The sequence below is a fragment of the Schistocerca serialis genome, chromosome 6 (genome assembly GCF_023864345.2).
Source record: "Schistocerca serialis cubense isolate TAMUIC-IGC-003099 chromosome 6, iqSchSeri2.2, whole genome shotgun sequence".
Taxonomy (NCBI): domain Eukaryota; kingdom Metazoa; phylum Arthropoda; class Insecta; order Orthoptera; family Acrididae; genus Schistocerca; species Schistocerca serialis.
Genome location: NC_064643.1, coordinates 134,531,043 through 134,546,048, shown reverse-complemented (window position 1 = coordinate 134,546,048; position 15,006 = coordinate 134,531,043). Strand labels below are relative to the sequence as shown.

The window sequence follows — 15,006 nt, the reverse complement described above, 5'->3', positions numbered from 1 at the left end:
GCTTCTTTGCAGTACTGTTTCTCACAATGGTCATAATTTGTCAAAACTGTATAATAAAGATATAAAATAATATAATCCTGGGAGAAATATGAATGTGAATACATACACTTTCTTGTAATGTCCTGGAGCTATAGGTAGATGGCAAAGACCATACCCTCTCACAATATCATTTCCAAACAGGTCAAGTCCATAAACACTAATAACTAATTGTGGCCCTGCAAAAAATATGCAATTACACAGCATTTGGCAATGGAAACTCTGTAGCAATCAATCATAAAAAAGTAATTAGTTACCCACAGCCAAAGGGATTCGTGCTTTTAAAAGTAATTTCTAGAGGAAAATTCCAGGTACATGTTTGTCTTTCATCGTTGCTTCGTTTTGATAACTGTGAAATACCTTCTTCAGTTCCCTGGGGCAAAAACAAAAAAAAAAGTGCATCATTGCAACAACATAACATTGCATTTAAAATTTAACAGTGCTTCAGCTAATGCTAGACTTAAGCAGTTAATATAATGCAAAACTAATGAAATAACCAAATATAATAGCTGCTGCCAAAGATATGCTATGAGAAATAAATTGTAACATCAGAAGGGGTGATTTTAGATGATGTTCCAAGCAGCTATATTAGGAATTGAACAAATTTGAAAATATATAATGATTTCACAAAGTATGCTAATGTTACTGCCATTTAAGTGATGAGAATGATAGGGACTGTTAAGATATAAAATATGTTCAATATAAAAATCTAGAGACAGGAGAAAGATGATTATAAAGCATTAATACAAAACCTGTAAGTGCCCCACAATTCTGTTTGTTTGTAACATGATTTTCTGTGGTAATGTTGATGAAGAACAATGTCCATATTACACAGTGATGAATACCTTATTTCATAAAGATTTCAACTGCAGTGTAATGCAAGTGGTGTAACATCCAGCAACATTAATAACATTAACAGTAGCTGCAAAAGACATAACACAACACAAAAAGCCATTCATAAGAATGATGTTCTGAACAATGCTCTCACAAGCATAAAAGAAAGTAGTAAACCACCTGGTGAACTTACTCCTTAGACAAGGTGCTTTGTTATCAAGATAGGTGACACGTCAACTTGTAAAGTACGCCTCATGACTCAGTACAATATCTGCAGATACTGTCCAGCAACACAAAGTCAGATTCAAGAAAACCACAAAAGCTTTCAGACTTCAGTAGTAAACACAATGATTTGGAACCCATTGCAAGGATTGGCACACATGATGTTTGCTTTTAGCTAAGCACAGAATTCCGTTGTTTCTTTTCATGACAACATGTCTACCTTTGTAAAGCTGTCCTACTACTGAATGAAGATTACTGCCAGTGTCATGTGGTGATTTCAGAAGTTCTAAGCTCCACTATATTGCGAAATCTGCATCAGTCCCACAAGGGCATTTCCAGAAAGCAGACTCTGACCTGGTGACATGTGTACTGGACACAGGTCAGTGAGGATATTGTATGCGTCTTAACAGTACCAAGCTTGGCCGTTGCAGTGAGTTGCACTGCCCCCAACCCTACCAGCTGTGGGCTACACCTACCTAGCTATGGGGTCAAGTGTATGCGGACTACACAGGTCCATTTCATGTGGGCATGTAGTTCAGTTTAATAAACACATACTCTCATTTGCTATATATAATCAAAATTCAACAGACTATGGTAGAGAATGCCACTAAAGACCATGCCCAGTGTTTTTTCTTCTGAGGGGGACCAATGAACTCTGCTCACTGATAACTAACTGCAGTTGTTTCCACTGGTTTTCAACAGTTTTGCACCCAAAATGCAATCAAACATATTACTGCACCTCCACTTCACCCTCCCTCTGAACAGATGGAAAAACTATTGACATCCAAATCCAATGATTCTGCACTGCTTTCCTTTTTATCCTTTTACAGTAAACAGTGATCCACAACTGAAGCCAAGCAGAACTATTGTATGGATGCCCTGCTATCATCATTCCTTGCTAGATCTATTGCTGCCACTACAACTGCAGGATGTAGTTACACCTCTTAGAGAGGGCAACCTTGTCTGGGCATGCATTTTCAGACATATGCCTGGCTGGATACATGGCTCCATTACTGCCCAGTAGGGGCACCAACTGGTCCTGGTAGCCACATCTCAAGGGATCCTTCATCAGCATCAGAATCAGCTCTGTTTGCACTGATCCGGGGCAAGATCTGCAACTGGATCTGTCACACTGGCACGGACAGCCTGCCTCACCCACCTTCAAGGCTATTAACAGCTTATGTGGGGCTTATTTACAAGACAACAACTCCAGCAACAGCTTTCAGGCTTCTCCAACTGTCAGATCTGAACCCAGACAATATGCAGGAGGCCCCACAGTCTGTGCCAGGTCACTTATCGGACCACACCCGCCTCCTAACCAGCAGCAATTTGGGAGTCTGCACCTCTGTTGCCTCCTACCTCTCTGGTGCCAAGTCCAAGGAAGCCGAAGTCACACACCACCCATTGTAGCAGGCCACACCTACTTCATCATCCCTCCACACCAGATAAGATGGTTCTGACCCTATGGCTTGATTCGAGAAGGGAAATCTTGTAATCCCATTAGATGTATAAATGAATCAGTCATCATAATTATGCTTACATCCAGTGAGGTCACTAGGTGAGGCATGAAAGGATACAGCTGCTGGGTCACTTAGCAGCAGCTGCAAACTGCCATGGTCTCACATGTTTAGAGCAAGCTCTGCTGTGTGCCTACTAATGACAACACTGTCCCCCCCCCCCCCCCGGACTGTGATTTGGATTTTATTGTCACCTACCGACAATGTTTGGTTAATGTATGGATCTGCATGCCTAACTAGGGAGTGTCTTCGCTCACTGTTCAACTGACCTTTGTGTTTCCAGTGAACAAATGGTAGCATATGGATGCACCAAGATCACTGTTCATGTCTGATTTTTCCCCATTTGAACTTACATACAAACAGTTTTCTCTAGTACTGACATGTCAGTTATTCAACAAACATTTAGAGAATGTATTGATCATGAGGTATCTGTGCCATTAAGTCTTTTGTTTTGTGTATTTCCAGAAGAGTCAAGTACTGTTACTTTTTGTGATTCAGTTGTAATTTGTGTTTAGTAAAACCTGTGTTGGTGAAGAAGCAAATTTATAGCAGTCACAGATGAGGGGAAAAAAATATTTCACTAGTTTTTAATGTTATACACCAGACAATCACAGTTTTTCAAAATAAGAATAAGGATCACCTGTTTTACATGATCTAAGGAAAAAACCTTTTGATTGTATACCTAATGAAATATTGCTCGAGAAGCTTAAATTTTATGAGGCACAAAACACACCAATAAAGTAATTGCTTCATACTTAAGAAACAGAGAACAATATGTCTTGTTGAGTAACAAACATTCTCTGATGGTAGTAGTCGAGACTGTTATTAGTTCTTGGACCATTCTTTTTCATAACTGCAGTCGATGATCTCCCACGTCATGTTCCCTATTTTGTATTCTACTATGCAAACGACAGAAAGATAATTACCACCATCAAGACACACTGGTATTACCAGTAAAACAGATGCCACTGGAATCATTAGATGCTATTGTGAAATGGTTCTCCTTCAACAAACTTCTGTGTAAACCACATTAGATCATCAGCTCCTGTTATGGCTATATAATGTTATAGAGAATTAATCAGACAAACTTTTAGAATTTCATGTGGACCCAAAGTTGACATCTGAGAACATATCAATCACATTTGCCACATAATATCAAAGGTAACATACCTAATTTGGAAATTAGTCAGTTCTGAATATCCAAGACTGACAATTTTGGACTGTCCAGTTTCACATTTCTTAGGGACTGACAGTACGGGGTCACTCTTCACATATTAATTATTTGGGGAAGAATAAAAAAAGAACACGATAAATGTGTGTGGTTGGCCAAGAGATCACTGTCAACTTCTGTTTAGAACATTTGAAACACTCACAAGTGTGAGCTTGTGCAACATATGTATCTTTACTATATGTTAAACTGAACGTAAAAGAATTTCATTTAAGAGAAGATATCAGTCACCAACGCTACATGAGAGACAAAACTAAAATCCATATTCCAAGACACAGATTGGTAAAAACAGCCCACTCACCCAGAGTGAGCTTCCTAAAAATCTTTAATAAATTATCACCCTTAGCATGGTCCATGTCTTGGAAATTATTTAAAAGAAAATTCTATAGCTAGTTGGCTGAAAACCTATTTTATAATATAACAGAATTCTCTGATGTAAGCACTGTGAACATATGTTCAGGTGGGATGTAATGGATTTTGGCCCAAATAATCGATTTTCAAAAATATTATTTTCTTAATCTACACAGTTTAATCTATGTTGTGTGAGAATTTTATCATGATAACAGCTTCAGAAATGCTTTTAAATTGTTAAACTGATTAACTCCGCACTGGCGGCCGCCCCCACTTTTTCCGACATTTTGGAAACTGCTTGCTTCAGTGGAATTTTTGTCAGTGTGAAGGCTTTCTTTAGATATCTTTGCCTGACATCTATATCTCTGGCTGAAAACTTCCTTGCATGTGGTTTTATTTACGTTTTGACAACACTAACACACATTACTAGGTGGAAGGTTGAATTCGCAAACCTTTACGTGGAAGTCAAGATTTATGAATAATGGGTCGTGGAAAACCTGTTTAGGAAACAGAGGTTTTATGGAAATCGGTTTAACAACAAAAAAGAGAAAGCAGCTTGTAATGAAGAACATAAGCTTTCAGCTTCAGCATTGAAACTTGGGACAGGAGAATTGTACAGGTGCGTGAATGATGTGATATGGATTACACTGGATTCAGACCTACTGATTTAGAGCTTCTCTGCCAGGCTATAAAGTTTTCATGTTCATGTGTTAGTTGTAAAAATACAGAATGCATGATTGTTGTTGAAGAAAGAAGAGTGGGAATAGGTTGGGATTTTAAATTAATTTGTAATTCGTGTGGCTATGAATTTTCATTTTCTTCCTCCACAAAACACTGACACTGGTACCTAGGAAAGCAATTTTAGATTAGCATATGCTCTGAGATGCTGTGGACAGGGCAGGAAAGGAGGTAATTTAATGTGTGGTTTTCTGAACATGCCTCCACCCCATGCAAGGTTTGAAAAAATAAATAAAGAAATATCTGATGCTGTATGTGATACTGCCAAAGTTTCTAAGAAGAAACTAGTAGATGGAAATAAACCCAACAGAAATAGATTCTGGGGTAGATATTCATGACTGTGAATCTCCTACAAATGTTACTGACCTGTGTGTGTCTGAAGATGGGACCTGGATGAAAAGGGGCCACACATATCTGTCTGGAGTTGCATCTCTTATTGGTATTGACTCAGGTAAAGTTTTAGATGTAGAAATTATGTCTAAACACTGCCACCAGTGTGCAACAAGGAAAATGTCACAGAATGAAGGCAGTGAAAAACTGCTGTAAGAAAATCATGCAGTAGCATGCTCTAAAAATTATAGTGGTTCAAGTGGGGGCATGGAGGCTGCTGCAGTTGTGCAGATGTTCTCCGGTCTGAGGACCAGTATGGTGTTAGATATACTAAATACCTTGGCGATGGGGACTCCTCTTCGTTCAAAGCTGTAACAGATAAAAATCTGTACAATACAATAGAAAAGTTGGAAGGTGTTGGCTACATCCAAAAGAAGCTTGGTGGTAGGTTTCATTGTTTGCTGAACGACAAGAAAGGTGAAGTACTTGACGATGGAAAACCACTAGGAGGAAAAGGCAGGCTTATTCTAAAAGAAACTGATTCTCTTCCATTATTTTATGGGAGAGCTATCAGGAAAACACACATAATTCAGAGGCAATGAAGTGTGCTGTGTGGGTAATCTTTTTCCACAAACTATCCACTTCTCAAACACCAATGCACAATCTGTGTCCAAAAGACAATTCGTGTAAGTTCGACAACAGAAATTAGACACATTCACATAAACACTCATTACCAAAACCTGTTATAAATGCAACTAACCTCACATTCTGGTTTCTTGCAAACCCTGATCTATTGAGGAAGTGTCTTCATGGAAAGACACAAAATGCAAATGAAAGCCTCAGTAATTTAATTTGAATCAGATGCTCAAAAGGACATTCTGTGGACTTTAAGTAGTCAAATATGTGTCTATGATGCAGTTTTACGTTACAATAATGGAAATAATGGCAGAATTGAAGTGCTCAAGAGAGCTGGTATAGATCCTGGTGTGTTTACAAGAAAAGCATTTCACACCATTGACGAGAGTAGGGTCAAGACAGCTAACAGATCAGTGTCTCATCTGCAAATACAAGCCAGGAAGATTCGAAGAGGAGAGAAGAGTGACCTGGAGGATGAGGAGTATTAGTATGGAGGATTTTAAAATTGAGGTAAGATTATTACATGTAGAAGTATGAGAAGAAAATCTAACTGTTTGCAATGTGTAGCTCTTTCCTTGGAACTAAAAAAATACGAGATCCTGCAATTACATTCTGATTTTTAGATGGTTGTATGCAGAAAAAAAAGGTTAATTTTGGGTGTGGAAATTAAAAACTCTGTTAATGATACAATTTGCACCAACAACTGTAGTTCAGTGGTCTTATAACCTTCTCAGGACATAGCTCTTTTTCCTTTACACATGCAAAATTTTAGATTTGTATATTAATAAATATGTCTGTAATGATTTTTTAAACAAATGTTTACATTTTCTGTTACATCCAGCCTTAACATTCAAAACACATGTTTAAATGCCTGTAATTATGTACATTTGTAATTAAGTAGGTCAGTAACTATATATGTCTGTATTTATGTACGAGATGAATCCTACCCTAAAATTTAAAGTCCAGGATGAAATAGCAACAATATAACAAAAACGATAGATTGCTACTCACCACACTGTAGTGCACCAACCATATTCGATCAAAAATGTGCAGGGTAAGACGTGGATTGTTGCAGCGCCAGCCACAGGCAGCTACAGGAGTTATGCCTTACAAAACACAACACAGCCATGACAATGCTGTGAACCGAGCCAGTCTGGCGAGGTATGAAGACAGCTGATACAGCAGTACCTACACAGGCAGCCACGGAAGAGTTTAGCATATGTGCTGCAAGGCACAAAAAAGCCTGAGCAAGTGCAGCCTGAAAGCATATTGTCTGATTAAAATTACTTGATAGTCGACGTCTATCGCTTGCTGCTACAGCGTTGCCCCATTGGCTGCTGGCTACTGCTCTGTTACTGGTGACACACAAACACTGCAGGTCACTTCGTAACTGCTGTTAATGCATAACGCGGAGCAATGTGGAAGTGGGCATTGTGAGATGCTCTGTCGAGAGGTGATTTTAAGTGACCAATGACTCTAATGTAGCAGAAACCCATCTTGTAACCCTGAATGTAAACTCATGTTTTAACCTAACCACAACCTCGTGATGTGCAATGTATCTGAGAGAACAGCAGAACTAAAATCATGATTGATTTGTTCACAGCAATTAAAGCTAACCTTACGAGCAAACTCAATACAGGAAAAAATTCAGGTTCAGCACTAAAAGCAAACTGTAATTTCTCGCCATCACTGGTTACCAAGAACTGCCACAATACTACACGAAGAGCAGTCATTGTTGGCAGTTGGTTGCGGATTATAGGTGATACAGACAGATTTCAAATGAAAAAAAGGATGATAAGATGAAATATAAGAGCAAATAAAAAAGTCAATACAATGATGAACATGAGACAGCAAAGCATCAGAAATAAAAAAATATATATATTTAGACCAATTAATTCAATAAAAAATAATAATCTAACTCTTTTGATTATATTTACAAATAAAAAGATTTGCTACATTTGAGCGTGATTCGAACTTACGACCTTCTACACATCAAAACAAGATGATGTAATAAATTGCTGAAACTGATAACCCACGAAAATAATGGCTTGAAAATTAGACTGTTAAAAGGTGTTTGATTTGACAAACATACAGAGTTCGACAGTGCAGGTTTATACGCTAACGATTGCACTAAGTCATAACACTACATTAAGTAGTTATATTTATGACTGTGGTGACTGGTGACCCAGTCACAAATACAAATTGAGGCCTTAAAAAAATTGGTTTCACGCAATGTCGTGCAAAGCTTGTCTAATGTTAGCCGATCTCTATGATTATGATAACTGTATGTGTGACACTGAATCGTGTCTTGTGTGAAAGCATCCAGTAGTGTTTGGTTAATGCTGATGTGTATTTCATTAGCATCATTGTGTGTGTGGTTTTTATTGTGGTTATCATGTGTGATGAAATACAAAATAAAGGTGCCGGAGGCACGATTCGGGATCCAAACACTTCAAGAAAGAATGCCGGACAAGGAATTGGAAATGATCTAGCCAATTATTGTGTCAGTTTGGCAATGGCGAACAGTTTGAGTGTGACGCTGAGTGCTCCAATTGGAGGAAATCAGCTCCAAAACGTGAAGTGCCAGCTATCAAGTAATTTTAATCTGACTATAGCCATTTTGTACTAAAGTCACTTGTGCTTTTATCACAGCTCTCCTATCAAAGGCCTGTGACACCCTGACTGCCATCCAGAATGCTGTTCGTAGACTGCAGTTTGACCGTGTGACAGAGCAATCCGATCTGAAACTATGCGAACTGGAGGCGCCACCACATTGAGCCAGCACCAGCCTGGGAAAGCAGTTTGCTGCCCATCAATATGGGGCAGTGGGTCACACGTATTACATCACCTGCTTGCAACATGCTGGACAGCACTGGGAGCACAAGCTGTGCCACGGCACTTGAGAATGAAGCACGGAGGCTGCCAGGACAAGAGTTGTCAAAGTCAGAGACAGTTGCATCAGGTGCCACCACTCAGCCAACACTCTGTCTATCAGCACTGCTGGATGACATTACACTGGAGGCCACTGAATGTCTCAGCCATGCCACTGCTTCCTGCATAAAACCATGGCGGGTAACTGTAGTAAAGCAATTTGGGGACTTTCTGCTGTTTGACTGGCACCGCATTGTGTCCCCTGCACCCTATCAACTCCAGATCACTTCACTGGTGTCAGAGTATTGCCTTTTCAGTACAACGTCTGAACCTACAGCCCATGATGCAGTGAGTCAAGAAACTTAATTGTTGTTGTTGTCAAAGTATCTTGGTCATGGAAAATAAGCTTGACTACCATGCTCTTTGTAAGGTGAATTTTGTTAAAAGTAAGGAGCCAGTGAAACTGATACACTTCACAGGTAATAGGGGTCACAACTGTCTAGCAGCTGTCAGATGTATGAAATGTAACTTGGAAGGATTATTCAGCACTGTGTGCAGAACCAGTATCAGTAGTGTCTTTCACGTGTAATTGTTACGGGCATATGACTATACAGTGGCAAGAATCAAACAGCTCATAATTAAGACATACAAATTATGCTTAGGTATTCTTTTGTGTGTGTTTAGTAATTGTTTGTGTTTCAAAACAAGTGTCAAGCTGGGCAAGGCTTTGGCAGAGTCAAGAATGCAAGGAGTATCAGAAGCAGACACAGTATCTCAGACACTAACAGGCAAATACCTGAAACGCTCAGGGAATAAACATAACAGGACACGAAGATTATGCCACTGGCAATCCCTAACAATGGAGGTTGAGCATTTGGTACAGTTGGCTGCCATGCACTTCTCGGGATATCGCTGGAAAGTCGTAGGTCCTGCTGTGGTGGCTTCCAACCGAGCTCTGACTGATGGGCTGATAAGAGCCAGCACACGAATAGGCCTAGAGCTTTGGTGGAGTGAACTGCTGACATGTTGGCTTGCATTGCCCTACACAGCAGGGGTGCAGAGAAATTTGTGCGAATCCAGTTCCTCACACAGAGGACTTCCGGTGGCGTTTGTCCTGCTGTCTGTCGTCCATGTTGTGATTGACACAGTCCGGAGAGGCAACGCTTTGTACATGTGCAACCCCATCATGCTTCAGTGTCTGAGGGGTCGCCGATCCCTTTAGGCGAACAGTGTGTACGTGGTGGCAGTAGCACAACAGACAGTAGCTAATACCGAGTTATGTAGTCTGGTAAAAGCGCAGTTGCCACAGTGATATACAGATTTGGCAGATGCAAGTTCAGTTGCTCCTTTCTCTGTTAAATCAATTGAGGATGTGGACCTTAGGAATTTGGCAAACATGGAAGGGTGGCCTGATGCAGAACTTTTGACAGTAGCAAAACTGAGATTAGTGAGAGCTTATGTGGATTATACAGAGGCTCTCGCGGGAGCCAGAACATTTGAGGAATTTAGAAAGGGTTTGGTTCAAAAGTATACAATGTAAAACAGTGTTACATTTTAGGGAACAGTGGGACACGGTGACAAAGAGGCATGTAGAATCACTAAAAGAATTTGTACACAGAATAAGGAAGACCAATGGCTGTACATACAATTTGGGGCAGAGTGTTATGATGAATCAAGTAATTTTACGAGAGGTTGAGCAGAGTGCATTGGACACATTTTCAAGAGGGTTGCCTGCAGAACCATCAGGAAGACTACGGGCAGGGGTTCCAATTGATTTACACACAGCTGTCAGATCAACAGTAGAATGCGAGGAAACTGACATGTCAGCCAGACTGCAAGCTGGTCGAACAATTTTTTAAGCCAATAGAAAATGTTATACATGTGGACAGATGGGGCATGTGCGGAAGCAACGTCACCAACCATGGGACAGTGGAAGTAGAGGCAGAGGTCAGCATAATGATAATGGTAGTTTCAGAGGTAGGGGACCAGGAAAGAGGCAGACATTAAGTGCCAACGGGGACCCAGGCTCACTTATGGGATTTCCAGCACAGTAAGATTGGACTGTGTGGTTAGAGGAATGGTAGGGAAAAAGAACTGCAAGATGTTGTTGGACACAGGGTGAATGTATCAGCTGCAAGTGGGGGATCTATTGGAACATAAGCAATGGAACCACCATGGTACAGATTGCATGAAGCAGGGGATAGAGACGTCACATCACTGGGATCGGTCGACACAGATCTTTGTTTGGGCACTGTCCATTTCAGACAAGGTGTTGAGATTGTGCCAAATGTGAGTTAGGGCTAGGGCATGGACTCTGGGTTTGGATTCCTTGCATCAGCACTGTGCCAAAATCAATATTCATCAACATATGGTAGAGCTTAATGAAAAAATGTTTAACTTGGTTGAAACCACTGCTGCTGTAGCAATGTTGCAAGGTGATTCTATTGAGTATTATGAAATACTTTAACTGCAAAAATTCACGCTAAAACTTGATTCACACAAATGAATACCTAAGGATACCGAGAAATCGCTTTTGGATAATATTAAGTCTAAACCTCCCGGTAGGGATGAAGTATTGCCTGAGGAGTGTTACTTATGGGAAAGTAGTGTTGTAGGTGTACAGAAGGTAAATGGTGAAAAAATGGTACCTGGATTAATGGATGACTTCAGTGCCGAGGATATGACGTTAACTAAAGGGTTGTTGATCGCTAACATGGATATGCAGGAGGAGGAACAGTGAGACACGACGGAGTGTCAGCCATGGAAAAATCACCAAATGTCAATGAAACTGCATTACAAGGGAATGTGAAGCACTTAAGTAGAGTGATAAAGAACACATAGGACAATTACCACTGGAATTTAGGGATTTGTTTTTTCCAAAAGGGCCATTGCCAGTGATGCATATTATGCAGCACCAAATACCACTGAGCGAGGTGGCACAGCGGTTAGCACAATGGACTCGCATTCGGGAGGCCAACGGTTCAAACCCGTGTCTTCAAACCCACGTCCGGCTATCCTGATTTAGGTTTTCGTGATTTCTCTAAATCACTTTGGATAAATGCTGGAACGGTTCATCTGAAAGGGCATGGACGACTTTGTTCCCCATCCTTCCCTGCTCCAATGGGACTAATGGCCTCACTGTTTGGTTCCCTCTCTCGAATCAACTAACCAACCACACACCAACAGGAAATGAATCACCGATTTCCCGTAAACCATACAGAGTTCTGAGGTCCTTGCATCCAATTCTGGAGGAACTAATCAATCACCAGCTGAACAATGGAATCACTGAAAAAAGAAATACCCCATGGGAGGGGGGGGGGGGGCAGAATTTTCATTGTGCCCAAGGAATCATTGGATGGATTAAAAAGATATACGCTTTGTTGTGACTGTAGACACCTGAATGCCAAGGCTATAACCAATGACTACCCTTTGCCAAACATTCCGGAAACCATAGACTATTTAGGCCAGTGCAATTATTTTTCAAGGATGGATCATCAGTTAGAAGTCACTTCAGAGGACCAACCAAATACAGCATTTTCTTCGCCATTCAGGAGGATGCCTTTTGGCTTGAAGAACACAGCTGCAACATTACAGAGATTGTTGGGCAGAGTTCTCAGGGGACTGAAACCACTTCCATTCATGGTGTATCTTCATGATACGATCATCTTTGCAAGTGATACGGAGCAGCACATAAGATGCCCAAGTAAAGTATGCCTGAGATTGAGAGCCGTCAGGTTCACATTGTGTACAGAGAGGCGCAATTTTTTGTTGAAAGAGGTGGCATATTTTGGTCATATAATTAGTAATAACAAGGTTAGGTCAGACCTGAGGTTGGTTAATGCCGTATTTGAATTTTCCATACCTGAATCAGTGAAGGAACTACAATCATTCCTTGAAGTTGTGAACTGTTACTGCAGATTCAAAAAAGGATTCGCAGATGTTGCCAGACCATTGACACAATTACAAAAGAAAGGTTCAGACTTTTTTGTTTCATCCGAGGATTGTCAACATGCTTTTGAGAAACTGAAGTTAGCTTTAACAGCGAGTCTGAACTTGGTATTTCCAAGGAGTTACTCCACGATGGAAAAAGATTGTTGAGCTTTATCTGCGGAATCGCCTATTTCAAGTGCTGTCTCTACGGAAAAAAAGTTTTGAGTGATAATGGATCAAGCAGCACTGAAATGGTTGATGGAGTTGAAGGACCCATCTAGTAGGCTGACACGAATGCCAGTACTAGCTATTGAGTGAGTTTGATTTTTGAGGGCATACATGAACCTGGGAAAAAATGTATGTAGGAAAGCAGTAGTGTTATGAATAAGTGGTAATGAGCTTAAGGAATGGCAGAGCGTACAAAAGAAGGATGGCGAACGCAAGCAGTTCAGTAAGCGGTCTCAGTTTTGTATACACAATGGGTTGCGGTGCAGAGAAACTAAGCTGGGACCATGAGTGATGGTGCCAGCAAAGCTGACAGATAAAGTACTACAGGAGATGCATGATCACATGTTACCAGGTCATGGGGGATGTACATCCACCAAAAAGAGAGTGGCGGAGTGATACTGGTGGAAGAATAGAAATTCGGACATGGACCAATATGTAGGGATTGCGTACACATGGTCTAGAACTCTCCAAAGTCTTTGCTATATGTAGAGGACTTGTACATCCATTTGTGCAAGCCATGTTAGCAAAGCCTTTGCTACTGCGGTTTCCAACCTTGAGGGACAAGTGCAGATGGAGAAATTTGGAGGTGCGGATTTGTTGAGATGTATGTGGTGTTTCACCTAGTGAAAATGACATATAATTATAGCTCCACTCATGACAGTGCTGCCATACCACGTGTTGCTGGATGAGTTTCAGCTGTTTCTTTAATTCTGTCCACGTCCACTTCTGTTAAAATGAATGATATACGTCGTTTGATTCATAAGCACTTTCCTGTCGGACATTATATGAGCAAGTGGAAAATAAATGCTTGGAAGACTGACCAACTCAAAAGACTGGAAAGTATGGCTTCAACCAGCAGAAAGTAATAACTATAAAACAAGGTTTATTTTGTGCGACTGTGACTTTGACATTAGTGCCAGTAGCATTTCACGTGTAAAACACATGAAAGAAAAAAGAGACATACAGCATTGGTTCATTCATTAGTTTCAAAGCGACAAAACAAATTACCTTTTGCTGTAGTAAAAGCAGTGCCAGCAAAGTCACAAGTTTCTTCTGAAAAGAATTTGAATGACAGTAAAGAACTGCCATCACTTGCTCCTCACACAAATGATAGAACTTCAGTTGAAGAGAATTCCAAAACAAACTCATTGAAAATGTTTTTAGTTATTGATGAATAGTAAAATCTAAAATTATGTACGCTATGAATAAAGTCATGCCTCATCTTCAGTAAGAAGTTCTGGAAATATGACACAGATATTCTAAATTATAAACCAGTTACCCAAGAATAAGTTGTCACATGTAATTAGTTATGGACTTGGCTCTCATTTTCAGAATCTCCCAGCTAACAAAGTCAAAGGAGTTGGATTGTTGTGTGTGTTACATGATGAGAGTTGGAACAAAATTGTCCAAAAGGGGCAGATGGATTTGACGTTTGTTTCTGGGATGAACAAACTCAGTCTGTATCTACAAGATATTTAACACTATGTTTTTTAATTGTCACATCCTCTGATATACAGTCAAGTTTCCTGGAGGGTCTGAATAGTTTGAATTTGTCAGCTAAGAATGTAACTCACATTTCAAAGGGTGGGCCAAATGTGAACTTGAAAATATTGTATGATTTGCCAGCAGGTCTAAATAATGAAGAAAATAATCAACCACAAATGTTTCATTGCGACACTTGCTCACTTCATGCATTGAATGGAGCTTTAAAAACAGTTCATAATAGAAGTACTGGACTGTCCATGAATTTCTTAGGGAGGTCTACAATGTAGGAAAAGATAGATGTTACTTACCATAAAGATAACACGTCAAGTTGCAGACAGGCACAATTAAAAGGCACTTACAGACAATCTTTCAGCCACAGCCTTCGTTGGAAAAACAGAAACAGAGAAACAAACACCATTCATTCACATAAGCACACAGACCTCATGCACACAACTGCCAATTCTGGCAGCTCGGGCCACAATGCAACTATCACATGGGGTGGTAGCACCCATCTGGAGGGGATGATGAAGGGGAAGAAGTAATAGCAGTGTACAGGTGGGGGAAGAGGTGCACTGTCCGGTGGAGTGTGCCAAGACTAGA

General features: G+C 40.3%; 1 protein-coding gene across 1 annotated transcript in view; it reads right to left on the bottom strand.

Annotated features, from left to right (window-relative positions):
• LOC126484290 (B9 domain-containing protein 1) overlaps positions 1 to 15,006 on the bottom strand; it is a 55,503-nt gene that overhangs the window by 10,569 nt on the left and 29,928 nt on the right. Inside the window, exons 2-3 of the mRNA XM_050107717.1 lie at positions 298 to 409; positions 107 to 215 (exon numbers count right to left, since the gene is read on the bottom strand). Coding sequence (XP_049963674.1) covers positions 107 to 215; positions 298 to 409 — 221 coding nt within the window. The remainder of the gene's footprint in view (positions 1 to 106; positions 216 to 297; positions 410 to 15,006) is intronic.